The sequence below is a fragment of the Catharus ustulatus genome, chromosome 4 (genome assembly GCF_009819885.2).
Source record: "Catharus ustulatus isolate bCatUst1 chromosome 4, bCatUst1.pri.v2, whole genome shotgun sequence".
NCBI classification, from domain to species: domain Eukaryota; kingdom Metazoa; phylum Chordata; class Aves; order Passeriformes; family Turdidae; genus Catharus; species Catharus ustulatus.
This window is the reverse complement of record NC_046224.1, coordinates 56,720,602-56,746,782: the sequence shown is the minus strand read 5'-3', so window position 1 is coordinate 56,746,782 and position 26,181 is coordinate 56,720,602. Positions and strand designations below refer to the sequence as shown.

The 26,181-nt window shown below is 41.4% G+C and overlaps 1 protein-coding gene across 1 annotated transcript in view; it reads left to right on the top strand.

Moving 5' to 3' along the window:
- TMTC1 (transmembrane O-mannosyltransferase targeting cadherins 1) overlaps positions 1–26,181 on the top strand; it is a 135,433-nt gene that overhangs the window by 49,991 nt on the left and 59,261 nt on the right. The window contains exons 6-9 of the mRNA XM_033058459.2: positions 1,679–1,760; positions 2,706–2,809; positions 13,326–13,515; positions 25,422–25,543. Coding sequence (XP_032914350.1) covers positions 1,679–1,760; positions 2,706–2,809; positions 13,326–13,515; positions 25,422–25,543 — 498 coding nt within the window. The remainder of the gene's footprint in view (positions 1–1,678; positions 1,761–2,705; positions 2,810–13,325; positions 13,516–25,421; positions 25,544–26,181) is intronic.

Here is a 26,181-nt window from a genome sequence, read left to right as displayed (position 1 = left end):
GCCAACCTGACCTTTCATGGGGAGACAAAGCTGAAGGCTTAGTTTCATCTCCCTTGTACTTGCTGCAGCCTGATTAAAATCAGTGGGAACTCAAGAAACTTTGCACTTGGAGGCGTTCAGCCCTTGAAGACTAGTCTGACATTTAAGTCAGGTTTGGTGCTTAAATGTCAACATTTCACAATAAGTAGGCTCCAAAGACTGAAAGTTGTCTGGCTTGCTCTGTGCTGTGTGGTTTAGTTCCTTAGTTTTAGGCATGGCACTTAGGAAAGTTTTCTGAAGAGCAGTTCCTTTGTACAGAGCATCCAGATGTACTTCTTTCATCTTGGTAAATGCTGCCTCTGTTTCTTGCTGGCTTTGCCCTGGTGCTTTTTTTCTGCAGTGTAATCTTTTCTTCATCTCACCATGGTGACCAGGCTTGCAAACTTCCTACTATAGAAAATTTGAACAAAACCCCAGGTATTAAAGACTCTTGGCTGCATTAGGAAGTGCTTCAGTTTGTTTTTTCAAAGACTTGAAGGGTGGAAGCAATCAGATGATAGACTGTGTTAAGGAATTTGGAGAGGAAATAAGATGTGTTTTATATGCTCAATGTTTACAGGAAAAAAATATGAGGATTTCGTGCTTGGACAGGTAGCTTGCTTGAAGGTGTTGCAATACAAACTGCAGTTTTGGTAAATCATTTAAATAGAGTATCCTGATACCGACTGTATGTTATATAGAAGAACCTGCAAGCGTTTTCCTTCTGAATTTATTTTGTTTACTTGATATTTATAACTTCTTACAATAAGTTGTCATTTTTTTTCAATAGTTTTACCTACTATGTGCTTAAAATATTTCTGTTGTCTCTTCTGTATTTCTTTTTGTCATTGCTTTATTACAATGATGGAGCATCTGTAAGGTTCAATGGAAATGGAATTATAATGAAATTTATGTCATGGTTATGGCACTGTTTATATATTAAGAAAGTTCCTTAGACTTTGGCAAGTACTTCTACTCTATATTAAAATAAATGCATAGTTTTGGCTCCAAATACAGTTTCATTTTACTCATTGAGAAACAGGAAGGGTTTTATGAACATTCCTACAACAGTAAACCACCTGTGTGTTTGCCTCTGTGCAATTAATTATCATAGCACTTTGTCAGCAGACTTGTGATGAAACTTAAACGTGTGAAATACACTCCCAAAAATGCTTAGAATCAGTTCTGCTAGATAGTTATTCTCCTCTCTGGAGACTGAGCAGAGAGCTGGGAACAAGGAGTTTTTGCTTTTTAATCACTGTCTAAAATTGAATTGCTCTGTTTGAGTCACCTTTTAAAAATATGTCTCTGTGTAGTCTTCTGGGAGTCTGGAGACAGCAATCTCACTGAGACACACCTGGGATTTTTCTGAGGATTAAGGGGTTAATTGAAAATTAAAAAAACAAACCAACACCAACAAAAAACAAACCAACAAACACACCATAACCAGATTTTGATGGCACAACTGAAATGTATTATAGTGTGTATTACTTGAACTAGTCTCAATATTTTACTTCTGTGGAAAGGCCTTTGAAGAGTAGGAGAGATGTCATTATTATTGCATTTAGGGTGGTTAAATCAATGTACACATTTTTCTCCACTTGAAGAATGAGTTAATTTCCAAAGTACTTCAACACACATTTGTTTTCTTATATTTCAGCTACCTGACTGCAAAGAACAGCCAGAATTTCTTGTATACTGCAAGGCCTTTTTTAAAGAGAGCTGCTTTGGTGATAAGCTATGTAAGTATGAATGGACTTTCTGGGTATTTGATGAAAATGAACAATGCATAGTGGTATCCCAAAAGATCAGACAGCTCAGATGGTAGATCTTAATACAAAGTTAGTCTGGGGAATTAGTCTAGAAAACTTCAGCTGGGCAGAAACAAGAACATTACTGTGTTTGCGCTTCAAACGTTCTTTTGATTTATAGTGGTTGCCCTTGCAACCATGTAATCATCTGCAGGTATTTCCTGTCCTAAATACATGGGATTCTGTGGCAATAGGCTGCCTTGTCAGTGACATGCTGTTAATGCCAATGCAGGGCTCAGTAAGAGTCATAAGAAAAACGGCTTGATGTGCTCCACACAGGACTCAACGTGTTGCAGAGGAGAAAACAGCACTTCCATGGGAATGTTCTGCATGTGCAGCTCCCTGTGCTGTGCTAGGAGTCAGATCCCCTTGCTTGTCCTTTGACAAGTGGTTACCAGAAAGGTGAAGGAGTGGCAGCTTGCAGAAATCCTTCCAGGGATTAGGATTGCACAGCATGAGAAGCACCGATGGAGCTTGTCCTTACACCTATGCCAGCACGGATAAATGACAAGAACTTTTAAGACATCATCCATGACTCTCCCCTCTGCATTTAGGGAGAGGTCAATAGCAAAATTCTGCAGTCTGCACTGCAGCAGAGTGACAGATTTGTCCTTCAGAATGCTGCCTTTGTGGTGGGTACTGAGATGTGTCAGCTGCTGTCAGTAATGCAGACATGGAAGAGGGACACGCAGTCCCAGTGCGCTGTCTGTGCTGAGGGTTGGCAGGTTGTCACCCTAAGGTGGCAAACTTGAATTCTACCTGAAGTGCTGAGCTGACTCACTTTGCACAACATGGAGAGCTTCACAACAAAACATTTGCTGGATGCCTTAGCTCTTCTTAGTAGTGCATTGCTAACTGAGATGTTCTTCTTTGAAGGTGATCCTTGTGTTGTATTTCCGCCTCTGGATAATGGGAGGTTCCATGCCAATGTTTTCAGAGCAGGACAATCCAGCCTCATTCTCACCATATTTACTGACCAGGTATGATGACAGCAGTCAAACAAAAATTTTGAAAAGTATGGTCTTGATGTTACATTTTCCTACACTAATATGGTTTGCAGATGATAATGAAAAAAACTTGTGTTATCTTAATTACTTCTTGGTATTGCTCTGTCTGGAATAGAAAACAACCAGAACTATTTGAACCCCAAAGCACATTGTAGGTCCTGCTGTACCTTGTGTTACAGGTACTTTCTTACTGAAAATTGTGTGCTTATTTTTATGCAAAGCCCAAAGAATATTGTTTAGTTGCCTAAGCACAGGACTGGAAAGCCCAGTAATTGAGGTATAATCCTAAATCTTAAAACTGGCTGTTCCTGAGATGTGGGATGGAAACATTCAGAGTTTTGGCTTTAGCTGGTTTGTATAAAAAGGGGATGACCATGCCTCTTGGTGTAATATCAGTGACTGAACAGTGAAGGGGCCATGTGCATGAGTGTTTGCTCTGTTCTGCTACTGAAAGACACTTTGGAGCCTTCTGGAGGAATTTCCTGATGTCTCAAATGAAAATGGGAGCAATCTTCCTCTGTGTCATGTTCTGGCCTTGCTGTCTCCTCATTCCAACAGTGAAATTGCAGTTGAGACACAGGTTAAGATCAAGCAATCCTTACTCAACATCTGCTGCAGAATTGGACTGGATCTCATTTGGGGAACCTTTATGGTAACTTAGCAACAGGTCCTATTATCATCAGGGCTAATAGTGCTTCCAGGAAGCACATTGTCTTGTTTGGAAAGCTCTGACGCGTTTGTTTCTAGTGGAGTTATTAATACCAGACTCAGTGCAGCACAGCATGAAGGATTTGCTGCTGTCCCTTTTTGATATGCTTATGCTGCTATGGGGGTCACTGAGTCACAAATGGTCCTGGCCTAATTTCAGTTAGCTCTTCTGTGCTGCACATGTTCTTTTGCGTGTTTGTCTCTTTGCCTCTTGTAATGACAGGGGAGGGTTTTCTAAACCCAAAAGCTAAGTCATTCTCAGGGTATGAAGCAGTGACTATTTTTACCACTGGCGCTGCGGATTTTATTAACAGCCTTAGGAAAAACAAGTCAGAGTGCTGCTGGCTGATGTCCTTCCTTGGCCCCAGCAGCAGCCCCGGCTTCACCTGCAGTCCAGCAACACCTACCTACTCCAAACCTAATTAAGGAAATCTATTCCAGTAAAAAGCAGTATTACTGTTCTGAAGGGATTCTAAAACCCTTTAATTATCCCAGTTCTTCCACTTCTGCTGAGCTTGATCTTAATCCTTATTTTAGCCAATTTACCCAGAAGGCTTTATCTTCCATTCAGGAAATCCATCCCTTCAGCAGGTCTCAGTGTCAGTCCTGCAGGTACCCTGAGACCCACAGTGACCATCTCTGAACTGACAGCCCGTGATGCACCTTTTGACCACAGCCCTTGTATTGGCAACAAACCTTTTCCTTCCTCCTCTGTCAGACTTAAACTACAGCTCTCACCTGAGACTTTATCTTGCAGTCTGACTGGGATGTCAGGTGGAGCTGGCAAGGCTCAAGTGGCATAGGTGTGGTTTCCAGGAAGGTTGAGGAAAATGGTTCTGCCCCTTTACTCTGCTCTGGTGAGACCCCTCCTTGGCGTGCTACATCCAGCTCTGGGGTCCTTAGCACAGGAAACACATGGACCTGTGGGAGTGAATCCAGAGGAGGGCCACAGGAGCGTTTGTATTCCTCAGCTGTGGACAGCTACAGTTAGCAGCAATATGTGAAGAGCTGGTGTGGGAAGCCTTCAACAAGGTTTTGATGGCAGTAATTAGGATACAGCCCTGAAGCCAAGATGTTAATTGCAAGTTGGGTTGAGTTGGGAAGAAGGCAGTGGAAGAGCTAAGTTTGGTGTGGACACCAGAAACTAAAAGAAGGATCAGTTTTGGGTAGTGCTCTTGAAGTGATTAGTAACATTATTGCTGCAGTTGAAGCAAGGGTTATTCTCAGGCAGTGGGCAAGTTGTTTTGTAGCTATGAAGATCATTTAGGTCACAAATGGGAGTTTTCTGTTTGCAAGGAGTTGTCTTTATTTGAGTTGGAAATGTGGTTTTTGTGCATGTCTCGCCAGGGTAAATGTTATGGTTTTCAACGGAATTGAAAATTATCCTAAGGCTTGGCCAGCTCTGTGGGACTAGAAGGAAGGCTGATAACAGTGGAATAAAGAAAGAAAAACTGTTTTGGAGATGTGTGGCAGTCTTTGTGAAATTTATGAAGTTAGATCTGGAGCTGGGGTCTTGGCTGACACAGGATGAACCTGACACAGCATTCTAACTTTTGCAGGGTTTATTGGGGCCAACATTAGCTGTAAGTTAGGGGGCTGAAAAAGCAGTGACTTATGAGGTCAGAATTTGTGATCCCTTGGACCTGATATAGTGTACATTACAGGACTGGGGGTGTCAGAGGTCTGTGCATCCATGATTATGTGGAGGAGGATGGGCATGTAGAACTTAGGGTGTATGAAATGAATCTCAGAGAAGACAGGTTCTAAGCAAGCCAAGGAAGTGGCTTGCAGCAGATAGCTGAGCTAGGGAGCTTCTTCCTGCAGGATACCAGGAGTGTGCTGAATGTTTATGCAGGCTCAAAGAGAGATTTGCCAAGTAGAAATAAGAAATCCAGACTGCTAAATATGCAGAAGCCACATCCAACTCAGAAACTCCAGCTCATCCAACTCCCCAGCCTAAGAACTGGGAGAAAATTATCATCTTATGTGCTTTACTTGGCATGAACTTCTGGTCACTGCTTTGATGTGGCTCAGTTGGCCCTAGAAGACGCCTGTGTGTTCTATATAACTTGTATCCAATCTTGGACAACACAAATGTATAAATTAAAGTAGACAGATAATGATTTATTTAACAATTGAAGGGCATAATATGCCAAAATAATGACAAGTTTTCAGTCTTTAAAAACAGTCATCTGTTCATCATGCTCACTAAATGATTGTTAAAATTACAAGCAATTTTCCAAATCACCTCAAAGTTTAGTGACATAAATGAGAGCCACATTTCCATGGCCTTCATTGTGTTGACTGGCAAAGGTGGTCTGAGAAGATGAGACGAGTTCGTCATTGCCTTTCTCAGTGGAGGCAGAAATGAAGGTGTTGGAAATCCTGCTACTCCTAAGCCCTGCCATGAAAGCCTGTCCATCCAGGCTGTTGTGCACTGCAGGATGTACTGTCTCCAGTGGCCTTTCCTTAAAGAACATAGACTTTGATCTCAAAATCTGCTATGGGTAAGCAACATTTCAGATAGAAAAACCAATCCCAAACCTCTGTTCAAACATTCTTGCTTGTATCAGACAGAATTTGAGGGAGAATGCAACTAGAAAGGTTTTGAGGGCTGCCCACCTTTATGTAAGCAGTGTACCAAAAGTGCAGCTCCAGAGTTAGGAGCGTGTTGAGTGGAGAGCTGACATGCTTCAGATGTTTTGCACAATGTTTTTTTTTTCTTCTGCCCTTCTTGAGGGGAAAGAAGTAGGAGGCCTCTGGATAAACAGATTTGATTACCAACACTGGCAAGACAAGGGAAAAATCCATTGTGCAGCATGTCTCAAGCTGTGTGAAACAGCTTAAATCTTACCTGTAATTTCTAAGTCCATTTTTAAAAAAAGCTATGTCTTTGGGAGTCAAGTTGTACTAATTTCTGCTGGCATTTGCCTTGTGATCTCTGGTGGCTGATCACCCTGGGCGTGAAGCAGGTTATTTGTGGTGCTTCCTTAAATAGTTAATGCATTTCTACTTGGACTGCCTTGAGATAACATTGTCCTGTGGTTGAACTGCTCTCTCTGTAAGCTGGCTTTCTGTATTGCTTTGCTGTTTCAATCAGGTAAATGAGAATTCAGTGCTGCAGAAAGCTGAAGAAGTGCTTATACATAAAAACTGGCACATAATCCTTTTCACAGAGATTTATGACTGTTTTCTGAGCAATGCATTTAATCATCCCAGTTGTAACTTCAAAGGGAATGAACTACTGAGAGGCAAGCCATGGACCTGTGCTGGGAAAATGGGTCCCTGTGCCAGCCAGCTCTGCCAAGGAAATAGAAGTCAAGTGTAGCAACTACTTTGATATGGAGTTTTCATGGACCTTAGGCTAGAAAATAGCATTAAAATAGACCCCTGTGACATATCAGCTCTTAATCAGCCAGGCTTGCACACGCTACCTGAATGCTGAAGTTCTGCCTGGTTTGTCAGTGCTTCCTATCATGTGCTCAAAGGTCTTTAAGTTCAGCCCTACCTATAATCCCTGCAGGCACCCAGCATTCAGGGATCACTTCTAGCAAAAGGGAGAACAACAGTGTTGGTAAAAATTGCTCTCATGCCTACCCAGGGGCCAGACAGCCCATACATTAAGCATAAACTGCAGTCTTTATTTCAGGGGGTGGTGGGAGCTGGGGGAAGGCCTGGCTGGAAGATGATGTCCCAAAGCAAAGGCCACACTGCAGAGAAGGTGGTGCTCCCAGAGCCACAGGAAGGATTTCAGCATCTCTCTCATACAAGTGTTCTTGGTGTTATGAATAGATCCTGGTAGTGCTGCTCTGGGGTTTGATAGGCATTGTAATGGGCTGTGGTGCTCGCTGCAAGCTTGCACAGCAAACCTTCCCTGCCAGAGTCTGCCTGTGGAGTAGAGAGGCTGCAGCCAAAGCAGTGACCATTGGCTCCCACAGGCCGGAAAGCATTTTGCTTTCCAAAATACTTCCATGCAGAAGGGGTAGGGAGTGGCCAGTCTCTGAGGCAAAGCAGTGTGCCCAAAACATCCCTTTGGCTCCCACCAGCAATGGGTGGATAATACTCTGGAATAGGAGCCATTTTCAGAAGCATTATACCAGTGAGTTTATCAGACGTAGTTTTTAATTTCTTGGGGATCTCACTGGCTGTCCACAGAACCCTCCATCTGTTGCTGCCTCAGTGATCCTCTTCTGAAGCAGATGTGCACTGCTGGGGAATTTGGGCTGTGTGACTCTGGAATGTGCTGTTGTCAGTGAGGAGCTGAGGATCAGGTGCGGTGACAAGGCATGTCCTGACCCACTGCACATGGGGGTTTGCAGAAGGAAAACAGTGCAAGACCCATTCCAGGTTTTTTCAGGACTGAGATTCTGACAGGAGGCTTGGGTTTCACTGGGGACTCACAGGCTCTTTCGAAGTCTTTACTCTTAAAGAATTTGGTATTTTTCAGATTCTTAGTCATGGAGTTGAAACAACTGAGAGACAGCCATTCTCCAGATTAAAGCTCTTCAGGCTGTGTAGCTGTAGAAGACAACACAGTCTGCTTTTCCCCATGTCCCTGGTGCACACAAGCACCAGGGACTCCTCACCTTCCAGAGGAATTACCTTGCTATTCCCTGTCTTTCCTACTGTCCTCTACTGATTGGCAGTTCTTTTCTCTAAATGCAAAAGGTTTGATGAAACTTCTAGTTACAAGTATTTTCTGCCTAGCTTACACTCGCATTTGGATGTTAAATGGAATTTGTCTGTCTGCTGCTTGTTTGTGTAGTTTACTCCACTATCTTTGAACAAGCTGGATAGACAGAGTGGGATTTTTTTTTCTTCTAAGGCTCTGAAAAGAAAATGTTTAGGCTGAGAATATACAGAGCAGAAAAATAAACTTGTGTGGGAAGGTATGACTGGACTGGGAGTTCCCTAGGGGGAGTGTAAATATATACAATTTGAAGACAATATCCGAAATACCACCACCTGGTTATAATTGCAGCCACATGAGTCCTAGGAGGACATTATTGTGAAGTGACTTGTCAAACACACTTGGGTTTAGGGCTTTGTAAGAGGATGAAGAGAGCCTTGAGCTGAAATCAGTTCAGCTGTTAATACAAATGAGAAGCTCTTTTCCTTAATAAAAAAGCTCTTCTTACCCTTATAGTGAACTGAAACCTCCCGAGTGCCTGGCAGTGTACAGGTCATGTCAGAAGAGCATAATCAGCGTCTGTGACTTCTGAAAGGGCAGAAACTGTATTCCTGCTTCTGTTTCAGATCCTCACCTGCCTCATACCTCCCCTTCTTTTTTCCCCAAGTACTAGTTAAGTGCACTTATTACCTGCCTTCTAGAGAGGTCCATTTTTCCCCAACTAGGGGAATGGTTTGCCTCCCCAGTGCTGGGAGAGGTTTCACTTGCAGGTGGGTATCCTGCTGGGTCTTTGTGGGTAGGGTTGCCTGCCAGGAATGGGATGGGTTGTCCCAGAACTGGGAGGCTGATAGGTTGCAGGACAATATGCACTTAGAAAAAATAGGATCACTGACCACCCACTTTTCCATGCAGCTCTGGTGGGACATAGTCAGAGCTTTGTGATCACTCTTGTAACACAGTTTTAGAAAGAAATCTATAATCTCAGTCCCTGGGTGCTGTGGGGAGAAAGCTTATACTGCTCCAAAATCAGAAAACTCAGGAAACGCCTCATAAATTTCTATAAATCTTGTTTGGTTTTTTTAACCTAGTCTCACATTCCTTGCACTCTGATTGCCTAGGTTTGGCAAGGTTGAGATGAGGGCTTTTCCAAGCTCGTTGGTCTCTGTTACAGCAATGGGTAACAGACAATTCCTCAAGTATTTTCTTGTCGTATGGTTATGGCTTTGAATAGTACCCTTTTTGTTCATTTTTTCAGCAGAAACAACCAGTTCAAATAGATGTTTTCTGCAACAAGTTCTAGATATGAGTCATCCTGTATTTGTCTCAAAGCATGCAACAGAATATTGAAACTAAAAAAATTTAGAACTAAACAAACTGGATTGCCATGACAACACTGGCTACCTACAGGAGGAGCTGTGTTTTTCTGAGCATGCCAGAGACGATGAGAAGTGAAAGGAATGCTTCATACCCACTGAAACTTGGATTTCCATGTTCAATTTGCAAATAAAAAAAATGCTGCAATGCAAATGCTGTTACCTGGCCTAGGGGAAAACAGTTTGCCAGTTAAGAGGCTGAATCTTCCAGTGACCTCACCTATACATAAATACAAAGCATTATATATAAATACTCTGATTTTCATGGGATTAACTGAGAGAGTGGGAGATGCTACAGGCAGGAATTTTTCTCCCTTGGAATTCCAGCAGACACCTGCAGCAATATCAAGAAGATCATTAATTTCAAATGTAGTTTATTCAGTCAACTAATTAGAAGAAAATACTCGTTGCCATTTGCAGGTAGGCTGCTGAAATGTAATTAGCTCCTGGAGTGATTTTAGAATCTTCAAGTCTTTTCAAAATTTGCAAATTAGTTCCTTGAGGTGTCAGCTTTGGTAAGAGGTTTCTTTCAAACTTTCTCCTCTGTTTAGTTTTCTCCTTAGCTTGCAATACAAGAACCACATAGATGGAAAGGCATTTCATATGCTTTTGAGAGCCATAAATAAAAAGCAGCACTGGATTGTCAGTAACTATTATTAGCATCCTGTTATTTTTCTGTTCCTAGTAGCTAGAATAGCGATAGTTTGTAAGTGCTTTATTTTATACAGCCATCCATCATGTTCAAGGACAGGTTACCAATGCTGAAGGCATATCTAAACTTTTGCTTGACTCAGCCTGCTCAAGTCTTTGTTGCTGCTTACAAATGCCTCCAAAAGTCAGGCAGTGCCTTCATGGATCGTGATTACAGTGGCTGCTAATGTCACATGCACATTTAATGAGGGAGCTTGGGCTCAGCCAGGAGATGTGGCCTAGGGTTCTCCAGTAAGGTGTCTGCAGAGGCCAACCAATTGACTTTGCACAGGTGCTAATGATTGTCACAGGCTTTAAAATATTTCACTGCTGTTGGAAGAGAGTATTTAAAGACTAATTATTGCCATAGTGGAATGAAGCAATTGTGCTTCTCCTTTGGGAGCTGCCTCTGGCAGCAAGTTGTGTTCTTGGCTCCCAAGGAAGGCTGAAACCTCACAAACACTTGAAAATAGACACTTGTTTACAAACCTGTCCTGATCAGTGAGTCGCTGGAGTTTTCTTCCCATCTTCAACAGCAGCTTGTCCTACCTTTCCAGCAGAAATGCATTAACTCACACTGATCTGGCTACTCTGAATACCTCTTAATTTAAGTGGACTGAATTTGTTATGATAGCAAACTACTTATTTATTCTGGGCTGTGTAAGGATGTATCAGCTCCTGCCTTATCAGTGAAGATGCAGAAAAGCAACTAGTCTGTCCTTAATTGTAATGCTGCAGTTTGCAAAGATCCCAAATGTCATCTTGTTCCTTTCTACCCAGCAGCCCAGTCTGAGTAAGCAGGGGAGGGTTTTCTGGTGTGTGCTGTGGTTTGCATGCAAACTTGTATGACTATTGTGATGCCTATTGAAAATATTTATATGCCAGGGCATAGAAGGACACTCCCTCCAAAACCTGGGCTTTTCTAAAGCATCAAGCGCAAAACTGACTCAGTGCTTCTGGAAATCCTGTCAAATATACAGACTTGTAGTAACGGTGTCATATGCCACGGCATTATTCAGATTCACCTAAATAGACATGCTTTTGTTTTAGCATGAAAGCTGGAAATGGATCTCAGTTTGCCTTTGGAGTAAGTAGCTGTAAATAAAGGCTGGCAGCCTTTTCTGAGCTGATGTGTTGAGGCTGATGGAGAAGTCTGTTTTATTGTGGCTGAGCAGAGGTGGGTCAGGCCACACATAATGTCACAAGTGCCTTGGTGTGATAAAATCTCACCAGATTTTGTGTTGCTATGTTTCTCTGTAACATGCGCCTGAAGAGATTGGGGTGGTGACTAGAAAACACATTTGTTTCTTTAGAAAGAGTGAACAATCAAAATTTTAAAAGTAGTTAGAGCAAAATTGGGTTGTATTTTTGAGGGATGCTCTCTGAAATAGGAACTGGCTTTTTAATTGCTACCTCTGTTAAGAGAAGATGGATTTTCTTTCTTTCCCTTTTCTTTAGTGCTTCAGGGTGGGGAAGGTGAAGAAAACGGGGATGGGGGGGTGGGGGATGTAAATAAAGTGTATTAAATGACTTAAAAATGTGAGAATATTCCACTTTGCAGAATTGGGAGTTTAGAAAGATCTGTGGGAAAATGAGAACGTGCCTCTGTGGCTGTTTAAAATGAAGCATTCCAACTCAGTAAGCCTCCTTTCTTTTGGGTCACTGTGCTGCTGGAGATGTTTGTTTTTTGGATGAGAAGAGAAACTGATATCCTGACTTTGTAGTTATTTTAATGTGTTTTTACAGAAATTTAGGGCCCAACACCCATCTGGAAACTTCCTGCCTGGAGTCACACTTAGCTTCAGTGTCTTACCATTCTGCCACAAATCCATTGTAAGGGCTGTTGTAAGGGGCTGCATTTTGACCACAGAGGGGCATGTTTGTCAGTGGCAAGTGAGACAATCCTCTGTCTACATGCCTTGACATTTCTGCCATCCTTTTATTACCATTTTAATAAACCTGCAAGGTACCATGGCAACTGGGTGTGATAACAGCTGCCAAAGCAGGCTCAGATGGAAGAAATCCTATGCAGTATAGAATGTTATTTTTTTGCTTTTTTTGAGTATTTGCCATTTTTGGTGCTGTGTACAATATGGACTTTTCCATTTTCAAACCAGGGATGGGTTTGTCTCTTTGAAGGCTGTCACAATTTTACTTGGTTGACTTCACAATTACTGGAATAATCTATCTGCAGTCTCTGGCACTTAGAAGTATTTCAACTTTAGGTGCACATTTTGGTGAGTAGATGCCAAGAAGTAAAAGCCTGGGGCAGAGAGGGATGCTGGTTTGATTTTTTTTCTTCTTGTTTTCTTTAACCCAGGGGCACACATGCTGTTCTTTTTCAATCCTTTGAAAGCCCTGCATACTTCTCAGAGGGCAGCATGCTCCTCATTTCCATTCCCCATTAATTTCTTCTCTATTGAGAATAACAATTATTGAAGATTACAACAATTTGAAATCCCTACTTCCCATCACTTCTGTGGCACATCTCATGCAATCTGGCCCTAGTCCTAAGAAACTGCAATGGGATTGGCTAAGAATCACCCTGACCTTCTTTTTTTCTGTATTTTCTCCCTGTGCCTTGATTTGCAAGGAGAAAAGAGAGAAGGGTCTGACTTTATTTACTCCATGTTGTGCAGATAGAAAAAATCCTATATTGTAAGGTAAACCCAGCTTGAGGGATATTTTAGATTGCTGCAATGATGCAGTGAACTGTGTAAAAGTTCAATATATATGTATGTACCTGTGTAGTTATTCATTTATTGTTCAAGCTGGCAGGAAGTCACTTAAAAAATCTGACATTCAAATGGCAGCTGAAGTTCTGTTCGTTTTCCAAAGGCTGGTGCATAGAAACCTTGTAAATATTACTGATCCTTTGTTATTTCTTCAAAGGACCTGTTAAAGTGCCCCTCACCTATGGCAGCATCTCTGTTGGCAGAGAGGTGTGGTGCTGCTGGTTGGTGCAGTGTTGTTGATCAGGTTTTAGTTGTTGTTTCCTCCTCCCGTGTGGTATGTGGTGAATGCCAGAAGGAAATGTTTTCTGTGCTGTCAGTCATTCTGTGTGTTACATTCCTGTTTTCATTTGCAGGTTTTTAACTTATTCCTACCTTCTGGCCTTCAATGCGTGGCTCCTGCTGGCACCCATCACCCTGTGCTATGACTGGCAGGTCGGCAGCATCCCTTTGGTCGAGTCCATCTGGGATGTGAGGAACTTAGCCACAGTGTTCCTGGTGCTGGTGATGGCATTACTCAGCCTACACTGCATTGCTGCATTCAAGGTAACCTCAAAAGCCATGCAATACAACATAAAAAGAAAAAAAAAATCTTTTGTTTCCTAATCTTCAGATGAAATGGTTGGTAAGCACATGTTTTCCTCTGGAATGTACTGGAGTGAGGTGAAAAACCATACCAGTAATAACTAATGCAACCAAGCTCAACTGATGAAAATGTCTCTCTAGTTGAATGTCTCAGTCTTTAATTGGTCTGATTTGAGGGCAGAACTTGGCCTGGACTCCTACCTTCAATTATTGTTAATGATCCAAACCCCACCAAAGTTGTTAAGCACCTCTGCCTCTCCCATAGTCATTAGGCTTTTTGTCACTTACTTCAAACAGGACTGGGAGCTGTCATCTGCAGAGCCTTTTGAAAATAAAATCAATTCCTCTATTTGCACTTTTGCTATACTTCTAAAAGCTAAACATACAAGTTGGATACAACTTGATGCGAAGATTTTTTTTGTCAGCAGAGTAATGGAATGTGGGAAATGGGAAATGACCTGGAAATTGTTATTTAGCGTAAATAATATAGTTGGTAAGCCATTCTTCCAAATTCAGTATTTCAGAGGTACCATTAATCATATTGCAGAAATGAAAGTGAGGCTGTACAAGCCTTGTCAGAAGTCAGGTATGCACTTCCATGGGAGGGGTTTTTGTGGATCATAGGGAGTTACAAGCTGTTTCTCTTTCAGTTGAGTTATGGAAGCATCTTTAGGAAAGGTGTTGGTAGTCACTTTGGAAACAGTACAGAAGTTTCTCTTCCTTAAATGTATGTATGGCTGAAAAGCATAGTTAAAGGGTGTCAGGTTTTTAATACCTATGTTATGCTAAAATGTGCAGGTCATGTACATTTTCAGTCTAGCCTGGCAGTCTTCCCTGTGCTCCTGATAAGAGACAGAAAATGAACCAAACAGTTTGAGACTGCAGAGTCATTAATTTAGATAATACATTGACAGCTACTGTATGGGAAATATGGGAACACACCCTATTAGGTATTCACCAGTTCTACCTGCAGGTTGTACATCATCTCATATTCTTCCTGCCTTCATTACTCACTGCTAGAGATATTCAGAACTGTTTGTATTAGACTTAATCCTGTTCTCAGGGAAGTTAATGATAAAATTCTCATTAGCCCAGTTCTGAAGACTTCTGAAAAATCTTATTGCATGTTCTTTGAAGTTTTGTTTGCATTTTATTTCTTCTCCTGCTGTCAGAATTATATGTAGGAAGAATATTGTTGGTTTGCTTGAAAAAGATTTTATCATATTTTTATTACTTTTTAAAAAAACTATTCTGTCTGGATTTATGAATACCACTATGATTTGAAACTACAAGTTGCAATTTTTTGTGAGAACTTCAATTTTGCTCTTGACCATGTTAAACAGCATGAATTTTCCTCTTTGAGCACTTACTTACTTAATAGATGCTTTGAAATTAATTTTAAAGATTCCTTCGTGTTTATCCTTGAAAACCTCAAACACTGAATAAATTGGATCTGAAGTGATCTGCTTTTGTATCTAATCCAGTAAAACTAGAACCATCTTGACAAAGTGCTCTTATGGGCACTTGCAGCCTCCAGCAAACCCACTGTGAACATGGAACTGGTGATGGTTCCTGGGGAGCAAGTTGGACATGTTTCCCTCAGCCCTTGGTATAGAATCACAGAAGGGTTTGGTTGGAAGGGACCTTAAAGATCATCCAGTTCCAACCTCCCTGCCATGGGCAGGGACACCTTCCACCTGACCAGGTGGCTCAGAACCCCATCCAGCCTGGCCTTGAACACTTTGAAGGATGGAGCATGTGTATATATATAATTAGAAGTATAATTTGAAATATTTTGCTTTTCAAATTCTACATTTCTGAAGCTATTTTGTATTTTATTTTTAACAACTAGCACCATCTCTGAATCACAGTACTGCCATTCAGTGGTATGAAGATGATTGTGTTGGGTTGAGTGATATGAATTATCGAGGAAAGAAAACAGGAAGCAGCACTTTTCCTGGAAATAAATTATGTCATTTGACTTCAAACAATCCCTTTTATAACAGGGAGAGGGAAGTTCAGGGCACATGAACAGCAAGCACAGTTCATTGAATTAGAGTTGTAGGAAAACATCTTTCCAAATGCGGCAGCAGTGGCCTTTTATAGGGCACTGCTTCCCCCAAGAAGGACCATCCTTCAGTCAAGCCCCAGACAAGCTATTACTTAGTGTTTTAGAGCTTAGAGGCAGCACGAGATGTATCAGTTGATTTCTCACATTTCATAAAGTGTAAGATGTTCTGCTTTCTTTTTGAAGCAAACAGAATAGTCTTAGCAGTCATTTTTCTCTCCTTTTTCATTGCGAGGTCTAACCTGGAAGAGATAGTTTGCAATTTCCTAAGGAATGGCTGCAGAGTGAACAGGCATGCAGTCTGTGTGCCTCTCTCTTTAGAGTGTAGGTTTGCAGGAGTAAGACAGAACAAAACCTGATATTCATTCTCAGTGGCACGATTGCTTTCCTTTCTGCAGCATGGAGAATGGATATGACAGAAATTGTTTTGGCAGCAGTGAAGACATTGGTCCAGTGAACATTGAACTGATTTTCAGTGGCAAGAGGTGATGTGTGTGCATCCACAACACAAACTCACAGGAGACTCACAGAATATTTTGTGTGGGCTCTAATTAGAGAATGCATGGATTGGATTTCTGCCTTTGTAGTCGTTGAATTTTAAACAGGGCTAATTTGTTGACGTTTGTGATTAGGGTAATAACTCTGTTGGGCATGTATGTGTGGTGCTGATAAAGGACATCTAAGGCACAAAGCTTTGTTGTTTCATTTTGTGAACGTTGTTATACCTCAGAAGGAGAAGAAACAGTGGAGAGATTTCTACCCATGGGTTCTTTCCTTGGAATATGTCTGTTAGTGGATGGGAATTTAGTGCTGAAAACTGCAGAAGCAGAGAAGGCAACTCTCCAGCTTGTTTGCAGAGAGAAGCCTCCCTTCTCATCCTGCTTGTGCACCCTCACTGTCACCTACTTAATGAGGAGGTCACTAAAAAGAATGGCTTTGTTAACTCCCTGTGTATAATTTCCGTTCTCTGGGTCGTTTATCCTGCGCAGTGCGAATCCCTCTCATTTATCAGCTGGAGAGCTCCCTGTTAACAGCTCCCCAAGTAAGACTTGTTCTGCTCAACTCTTTGCAGTGAGCTTCCTCACACTTGCTTCAGTGTGCTGGGGATATGACCAAGGCTGGGGGCGCTATTGAAAATGCCTGCATCCCAGAGAAATTTTAATAGCTGGGAAAAGAGAATGACATTTATTGTTCATTGTCAAAGATAGCCTTGGCTATGAGGAATGGATGTGATGTGACTTCTGGATGGATTACAAAGGTACCAGGAAATGGATTAGGCATTCCCTCAGTGGATAGCAAACATACCATTCACAAGGTCAGAAAAAAAATCTGGTGCTTCAGATGGCTGCTGGGGTACCCAAGGCGCTGCCTTTCATTGCTGGAAGATACAGGGAGCACCTGGTGAACTGGAGGGAGGACAATTCTTGGCATTATCATCAGGACGACAGTTATTTCTTTGACATGTCATAATAATTCAATGAGCATGAAAGGAAGACCCTTCAGATGTTTGAAGCGCCGCTCTGCATGGCGTTTTTAGGTCGCTGCCTAATTAGCAGCTTGTCCTGTAGTTTTAGCTGTGAATGTATGTGTACAGATCACAGGATGGATAGGATTCCACTTCCTCTGTGGTACCTGATATATGGAGGGCTGATACAGGGAAAACTCATGTATGGAATGGGCTAATTCAACAGGGTGATCTGGAAACCTTACTTGAAGCAGTGGCTTTTACACCTGGCCAGTCTGAGGGAGTGTGTTGCACCTCATACTGATGACCTATAAAGCACTATAAAGTTGCCTTCTGGTGGTTCACAGCACCTTGTGCTTGTTCAGCAGGAGCACATGGTGATGTGCAGCAGTTTGCTCATGTCTGAAGAGGGGGATGCTGCTATCATTTCACATCAATTAAAAAAAATACATCTAGTGTGCTCTATAACTTTTTTAAAGAACATACTTGGCTGTTCTGTGTGATGTGGCTACATATGGTACAGGAAATTGTGATGGTTTTCAGGTTATATTCACTGCATGTGACTGACATATGTATTATCCTGATCTTTCATATGCTACAGTTGGTTGTTTTTTATTTCAGATCTAATTTTAAAGGGGATGCTGCCTCTTTGAATTTCCCTGCATGGTGCTTCTTAGCCAAGACAAGGCATTTTATACCATATTGTGATGACTTTATTTTGTGCTGTAATTGGCATCATATTGCCATTTATCTGGGGATTATATGTGTGGATATCATCTGAGAATATTCTTCAGTGACTTTCAGAGTAAATTTCTTAGCTGACAACGTTCAGTACCATCCAGGAGAGGAATGAATTTGCATCTTCACTTTGTGTGCGTGTTTCTGTTGTTTTTGCTAGCACTCATTATGTGTATTCTGTCATGCTATTTACTTTACCCTGCACTTGTGAGACCTTTGCTTCGTTTCCCAGGTTTGGCATTTCATTAATAAATCACAGCTAATGGACCTTTCTGGGGAACAATTGCCTTTTATAATATTCTACAGTAGTACCAGCATAGTTAGAAAGTATGCCTAGCAAAATTTATATGCCACAACACTTCCAGAACAATACCTGCTTCAAAGGCACAGCAAGGTGAATAAGGCTATTTATTGATGGAGTCTATCTGATGAGCTGGAAACCACAGTCATTTCCATAAAAGGTCTATTTAAAATAAATCCTGCTTTCATTTTCCTGAGGGCCACTTGAATTCTTTCCACATAGAGAGAGAAGGTCAGGACTGATGTTCTTAATCCTTAGCAGCGAATTTTTTCTGTGCTGCTTCTGTTGTTAATATTTGCTGCAGGGAGAGAGTAATAAGCCAGAAAGACTCTGTTTAGTGGCTTGTTCTGGAGGAAGGGGGCAGGCACCCCTTGCAGGCACTCTGAGCTCGCCGGCCGTGTTTCTGCTCTGTCGAGTGCTGCAACCAGATCAGCTGCGTGCGGGTCCCTGGTGGGGCTGGAAGGAGCAGGGAAGCCTTCCCAGGGAGCTCGCTGTGCCAGCTGACAGACTCAAGCTAAAGGGAAAAGCTGTCTTGGTCTGTGTGTTACTGCTGTTTTGGGCTTAAAAAGCAAACACAAGAACTGTCAAAACACCTTTTGCATCAGATTTTCTTTTGCTCGGTAGATGTTTGAAAATAACAGGTTTGGAGCGTGGTACTCTGAGTAAATATAACCACAGCTTGAAGTAGTTCTGATTTGGCTCACTATGAATATATTCAGCATCTCGCCAAATGGGCTCTTACTGCCTGCAGTGTGGTGTAGGTAATTATCATCAGGGCAGGTAGTTCTCCCATTTTCAGCATATTAATGCTGAATTACTCTCTTTATTCTGCCATTTTCTTCTTCTGATTTGAGTTAGCATTTGAAGGCCTACTCAGAGCTGAAAGGTTTTGAAATGGCACAGTAGTAGTGGTGAGCAGGAGGGTGTAGGTGAAAGGGGAGCAAGAAATTTACAGGTGAGAGAGGTAATGATTGTTCATCTTGGCTGTTTGGCCTTAGTTAAACACTGGGGTGCCAAGCTGTTGTGTGGATTTTGTTTTTTGTTAGGCTCCTCTTGTTCCATGTTACCTTCTCAAGAGCAAATTCACCATGAACCAAGTTGCTTTTCCATGATCATGCTTTTATGTACTGCAAATCTGTGCATTGAATTTTATTGAATTGTTTTGTTTTGTTTTCCCCACCTAGTCAAGCAGCCTGTAGTCACAGAGTGCAAGGGATGAGGGAAAAGCAACCACAAGGTCAAAAGGATTATTGTAACTCCTGGAGAAATTTGTTGATTTCCCTATTTCCTTTTGGAATGTTCCACTTCTCTTTCAAAGATTTGTGTGCTTCTTCATCCTGCTTAAATTGGCTTGTCAAGTGGAATTAGAGGTTGCAGAGATTAAGGATCGGGAAAATGAGCTTATATCTTAAGGGAATTTCAGAAACCTGTGTGAGAAAGACCATAAACATACAGCTGAATGGATGGGTGGCTGACTTCTACAGGGAAAAAGAAAATAGTGGTTATAAAAATTTTACTCTAAGATACTAATATATAATATGAAATATTATGGGATATATTTCTGTGCCCTGTTATGGGAATGGGAGAGGACTGCTTTCTGCTTTAATCATAATTGAAAGCCAGATTTCCAGAGGTGTGAGCACCCACAGTTCTCATGCATGTAAAGTTTTTAGGCATTTTCAGCATTTCTGAAAAATGTGCTGTTACACCGGTGCAGACCAGGACTTTGTTTCCTCTGGAAACACAGAGGGAATGATCTTGTTAGAGTGGTCTCTTCAGGATTTCTTTTCAGATAATTCTGGGTGAGGAAGCCAGTGCTGCTTTCAGGGATTTTTTTTCAGGTTTTTTTTTTTTCCCCCAGGGTTTTGGTTTCAGGTTCTGACTGGTTTGCCTGTGCACCAGTTCCTGAATAGGTACTGCCACTGGTGAACTGGAAAGTAGTTTCTGTTGTACTTGAAATAGTATCAGTGTGTCAGATAGTTAATAAGCAGTCAGCAGTGATTATCAAAATAGCATTAGAAATCCATGGCTATTTCTATCAAAACTAGATGATCACCAAGAATAAAACAGTTATTTTAGGAAATGAGTGAGTTACTAAGTCTTGCATTCCAGTAGCTGGTGCTACTGAAGAGGCTGATTTTTTTTTTTTAATGAGATGAAAAAATAAAACTCCTAGTAAAGTGTAATGATTACAGAATTTGTGGCTCTTTTTCTAGAAGCAAACTGATTAAGACAGTGTCTGAGCCAGCTTTGAAGCTGGTAAGTTACCTTTTGCTTACCAAATGCTTGATATTTTCAGACCATCTGTTGACACCCAACTTTTGGCATCATTCACTTGGAAGCAGTGGCACAGGCAGCAGAGTGGAATAACCATAGCTCCACAGTGCCCTCCTGTTTGGTCACAGTAGTAAAGATGTGTGTGTCCCATCCAGATTTCTGCTGGCGACCTAAAGGTGGTACATGGAGCATAGCACAGCTCTGCCATGGCCCATCTGTGTGTGCACCAGTGAGGTGGGACTTGGACCCAGTGCTTCTGTGAGCTTTACAACCACAGAGATTTTTTTTTTCCTTTGAAGGAATCAATCCCTAGGGTTAATTCCTGATTAGCTTAATGCTTTCTTTTCATCACCTTATGCATGAATGGAGAGTGAATCTGACATGCTTCTATACCATCCCTTTTATCTTTAATGCTGATATGTTGAAAGTGCGAGTGGGTGTTTGCAGATGCTGACCTCTTGCCAGGTGAGATGCTGCCAGTGGTTTGATGCAGTCTGGTGAGGAGTCACATTGCTGAGCCACCTGTGGCTTCATGAGAGAGTGGTACAGCAGGAATAGATGAAGTAGGGTTGTGTGCAGTCTGCACTAAAGGTTTGTACAGATGGATCTTAGGAGTAAACTGAAGAAGTGTCATCCTCTGTCTGTGATCTGCAGAGAGTCATGCAGCTTTGAGTCTTTTGATGGATAATGCACTTACCTCCTGGGCCTGGAAGTTTTTGAAAATGTGTAATAGCAATCACTGCTTTTGTACAGCTGTGCACTACCAGCTTTCCTGGATGCAGCTTTTCTGCACATTCAGTCAGGTGTTCCAAGCATAACATCTCACTGTCTGCAGTGGGCCATCCAGAGCTCACTGTCAGAGGGGATTGATGGCTTTGGTGGGAAGGAGGTCTTTACTCCATGGAACTGTTGGATCTAAATGGTGGAGAGGTGACACTTGACTCATTCCCAAAAACAAACCTGTTAAAGGAAGGAATTAAACCCATTTGATTGCTTTCCCATCAAACAGGCAAGCACGTATAAACATGGAATTTACTTGGATTTGTTTGCCCAGCTGCCGTCTTCCCTGAGGTGCAGCTTAGTCCAGCCAGGGGAAATGCTGTCCTCACAGCTCTGCTTTCCAGTGCCTTCCATGGCCCTTGGAGGTGCCAGGAGATGTGAACATCAGTCCTGCCAGCACAGCATAGACTTAATGGACCTGGCACCTCAGACCATGCTTTGTCGAGGGGAAAAATAAGGAATTTGTGGTGGGCTTATGCAAGTCCATAGTTATGACAGTTATGTAGAAGTAACACTTCCACACTTGTGCTTTAGTGGTAGTCAGCAAATACTTACTTATGGCTCAGGAATAGATCTTGTATGTAAAATGGAAAGAACTCTTTGGTTGTAAATTCTAGAGTTTATTCCTTTTCCCCCAAATTGCTAAGGAAGCAGTTTTTAAGATTTATTGCTGTATTGATCATGTTTGACCTTGGAGTGATTATTTGATTTTGTGTTTGAGAGAGTGGGACACTTTTTTTGCATTGCCCTTGGGAGAAATAGTTCTCTTCAGTTCTTTGATAACACTGTGAAAAGAAAGTTAGAAAGTTTGTTGTTTTTTTAAAATAATTTTTTTGGTTTCTTGTTTTATTGCTGGGGGTTTTTTGTTACAATATAATGAAAACGTAAATGTAATGAGTTAGATGTGAATTTCAAAACTGTTCCCTCCCACTAAGCTATTTACTATAACAAATGCTATTTTGATTTGAAATCAGTTTGTCTTTGACAAGAGAAATTATTCTAAAGTTAATTCAAATGTGTTTGTTGATTTCCCCCCACCAGAGACTACAGTGACAGAAAGGCAAGCTTTGTATTTCCAAAAGAAAGCACTGTCTTTAAGAGGAAAGGAATTGTCTCTATAAAAAGAATGCAGTGATCTATAATTTCTAGTCCTAGCTATTTTATTTTAAGGAGAAAGGAAGACAAACAAAATTGCCTATTACTCTTTAAAAGCTTTTACTGCTGCCATGGCACCTGGAAGATGCTGATTCTGACACCTCTAGCTCAGCTATCCCACATGGGATCATATGACCAAAGTAGCTAAACCAAATAAATGGTCCTAATATATTTTTTTATTTCTTTGCCTGGAAAATGTAGGTTGGATTTGTTTTATTTAGAAAAACAAGTGGAGAGAATTTCCTATGGCTTGTGTGGAATGGGAAATCCTGCTGCCCTCTGTTCCTGTACCCCTCTGACTGGCTCACAGGCACAGCCACACGTAGCACAAAAACAGCTGAAGCCTGGCCTTTGAGGACCAGCTCTTCCCAAAAACCTCTGCCTTAATGGAATGCTTTAGAAAGGGCACTGCCAGATATTTTTTGTTTCAGAAATAAAGAACACTGTGGAGCATTCTGCTGCTCCGTGAGGCTGGTTTGTGTGTGCTGGGCTCCTGTCTCTGAGCCATGCCCAGAGGACTGAGCTGGCAGCCCTCAATGGCATTAGCATGGAGTTCTGACTTTTTCTTGGGATAAAAAGGGCATGCAGAACCATTTAATCCTTCAGCTGAGCTAATTCCCACATTTTCCTTTCCCATGTGATGTACAAGTTTTTTTATTTGTCTTTTTCTAGTATTCACTTTCCTTTGCTTATCTGCAGTGCTGCAGCCTTGACTAACAACGTGTCCTTCCTAGAGATGTTTAACTAGAGGTTGTTTTCCCAATTACTGGTTTAATGATCGACAACTGGAGGAATATTTGATAGCTGATTTATTTGAGAGCAAGTGCATATATTGGGGACTGAGAATGTTGTATTTGCTAGCAGTGCACTCCCTTAGACCTCTTGTGCCTCTGGGTCTTTGGTGTCAAACCTCTGGGATAGAGTGGTGGCAGAGGATGGGTGCCACAATTAGGTCAGACAAAGTGGGAAGGGAGAGTCAAATAGCAGGAGAAAAATTGAATATATTTCCAGATCTGGGTGGGGAGGAAAGTTGAAGTTGAGGTAGAACTTGTAATTTTAATTCAGTTGAGTTGAGTTGAAAAGAAATTTTTAATCTCTTTTTTTTTCTAGTTAATTTTATGTTGTAATTACCAGGCACCTCTGATCATCATCTTTATGGGTTGATGTCTCCTTCAGCTCTGAGAATAATGTACTTTATTTAGATGCTGTTGTGACTGCATGTAGGTACTAGGAACTGTGAATCCAAGATACTGAAAAAGTGGATAGTAGAAGTACCATAGATAACTGTGATGCTACTTAAACACATGTTGATAAAGAAGTTTGGAGACATGAATTCTGTTCCTTTCTCTGTCTCTTGATTCCTCTTTGAATCAGGGGAAATCCGTGCACTTTTTTGTGATCCTGTGGTTAAGCTCCTCTAAAGTGACATCAGAACCTCCTGACTTGTAGCCTTGCTTTTGATATCCATAGAAAAGACTTGTTGTCTTTCCCATAGAATAGGCTGAATATATTTTAGTAGTAGGACTGTGGATACTAGTGAAAACCATGGAAAAATGCAACTTGTATTTTCTCAGACAGCTCGAAGGAAAATAGGAAAGAATTAATAACAAATGATTAACTCCTGCTGGATATGTGTAAAAAGTGATATTTTAGTAAAAACATGTTTGCAAAGGGTGTTGTCTTCCTTAAACCAATCAGTTTCTGTCAATCCTCCGTTTCACAATCTAGTCTATAAAAGTGCAGTTTGGTTCTTTAATAAAAGGCTTTTACTTTCTTCTACCTGAAGGAAGTATTGCTGCTATTCTCTCAACTGCTCCTAGCCCTTTATAGCAACACAGGACTTCTGATTTTCAGCCCCTGTCTAGACCAGTGGTAACTGCATTGCACTCTGCAGCTGTGCAAAAGCAACGCAGTTTGTACGCTTGGCCCCGCATCATTGATTGGGCTCCATTTCTCTACTCAAAAATCTTGTTCAACATTTCTGAATGTAGCTCCCTCCAGCAAAGAGAAGTCAATTTGCTCTCCAAAACTGAGAAATTACCCACAACAATTAGAAAGTGCTGCAACCATTAAGTGATTCTGGTTGCATCTGTTTCTAAGCGTGACAAAGCTTCTCGTGATGTCTGCAGACAGTGAGAAGCAGCATCTGAGCCAGGAGAGCACAGATGTCTGCCTGGGTGATTGAACAGCCCTAAAGCTACACTTCTATCCTGGTGTCATTCTTTGAGAAGAAAGAGCTGATTTACCCTCCTGGGGTGGAGCTAAACCTGAACCTTAGCTTGCTCGGGAGACTTGGGTCTCTCCATGGCAGGATGAGTGGCCACTGCATCACCAGATGCCCGTGTTGGCCCCATGGATCACAGGTGGTTTGAATTGCATGTGGTAATTCCATTTCTCCTCTAAGAGTGAGCTAACAGAAAAGTGAGTACAAGTGGAGGGCATTAACTGAGCTCAAGTGAAAAACATTAATTTTAGCATAAAGCATGTCTCAATTTTCTGACTCTATATGAGTGTGGAGACCTTGTGTGTGAAAGTATCATTTGAAGTGTAGATACTTCCCTTGAAAGAGATAAAATGACTGCATTAATGTGTCACTCGGGGCTAGCTTTCTTTACACAAAATGTGACTGATTGAACAGCTTTTTCTCTGTTATAAACATTTAGGATTGAACACGGCAGTCTGTGTGTATGTGATATGCATTTGTGTATTTACATACAGCCACACTGTTGTAAACATGCTAATGTATACATTCACACTACTCTGTACTTACATAGTACCAATATGAGTTATATCTTAGGTGATAGCTGTGCCATGCATATGGTAGAGCTGACCTTGGAAAAGATACCAAGGGTAATAATAGACACAGTGGGTAGTGTTTGTGCACTTTCTGGGCATGTTAGATGCACCAGGAGTGCATAAATATCAAAGATTAGTGTCTTGTAGAAATTTCTTTTAAATGCAAAAACATGCTGAATGTTAATCTAAGTTGCTTTTTTAGTGACCCTCGGAAGAAAGGGGAAAGTTAGAGATGAACTAAGTTGGATTTTTTTAGTTGATACTTGTTTAATTTTGTATTATTGCAGAAACTGGAACACAAAGAAGTTTTGGTTGGCTTGTTGTTCCTGGTTTTCCCATTCATCCCAGCCAGCAACCTCTTCTTCAGGGTGGGATTTGTGGTGGCAGAGCGAGTCCTTTACATGCCGAGGTAACTATTGCAATTGAATTTTTTTTGCTAATGAGACCACCAGCTCATTTTCTGAAAGCAGGCATAATTGCTTCTACGCTTTTAAGTATTTCAAACATTATATTGCGAGTCAGTGTGTTCTCTGCCTGGGAGTTTTGGCGTTACAGCATAAGAGATTTTATAGTCAGCTGAGAGCAGATTGCTTGGCAGGAGCAAAGCTACTCAAAATCCTTGCTTTTCTTTTTAAACACAGTTTTTTTGGTGTGTTTGACACAGTTCAATACAGAGATGAGGTGTTGTTTCTTGAGGATTGTCCTCCAAGACTCTTTTTCCTGGTAGCATTATCAAATTAAATTCCTCAATGATTTTATCTTAAAGACATCAGCTGGAAGGTTAGCCTATCATATTTTTATTAGGTTCTTGTTCAGCTTTCCCACTCCATTACTCCACTAGGTGGTCAGTAAATACAAAGGAGACTTTTCCTGTCTCAGAAGGCTCCTGGATTCAGTTGTGGAATATGCGCATGGGGTCCTGTCTATAAACTACTGATTGCATGCACATCTAAGAGTGGAGATATTCACACTTGTTCAACAGGAGAAGGAAAATTCAGCCACTTCTCCATCCCTCAGCCAGTGCTCCGAAATTCCCCTCAGCTTCCA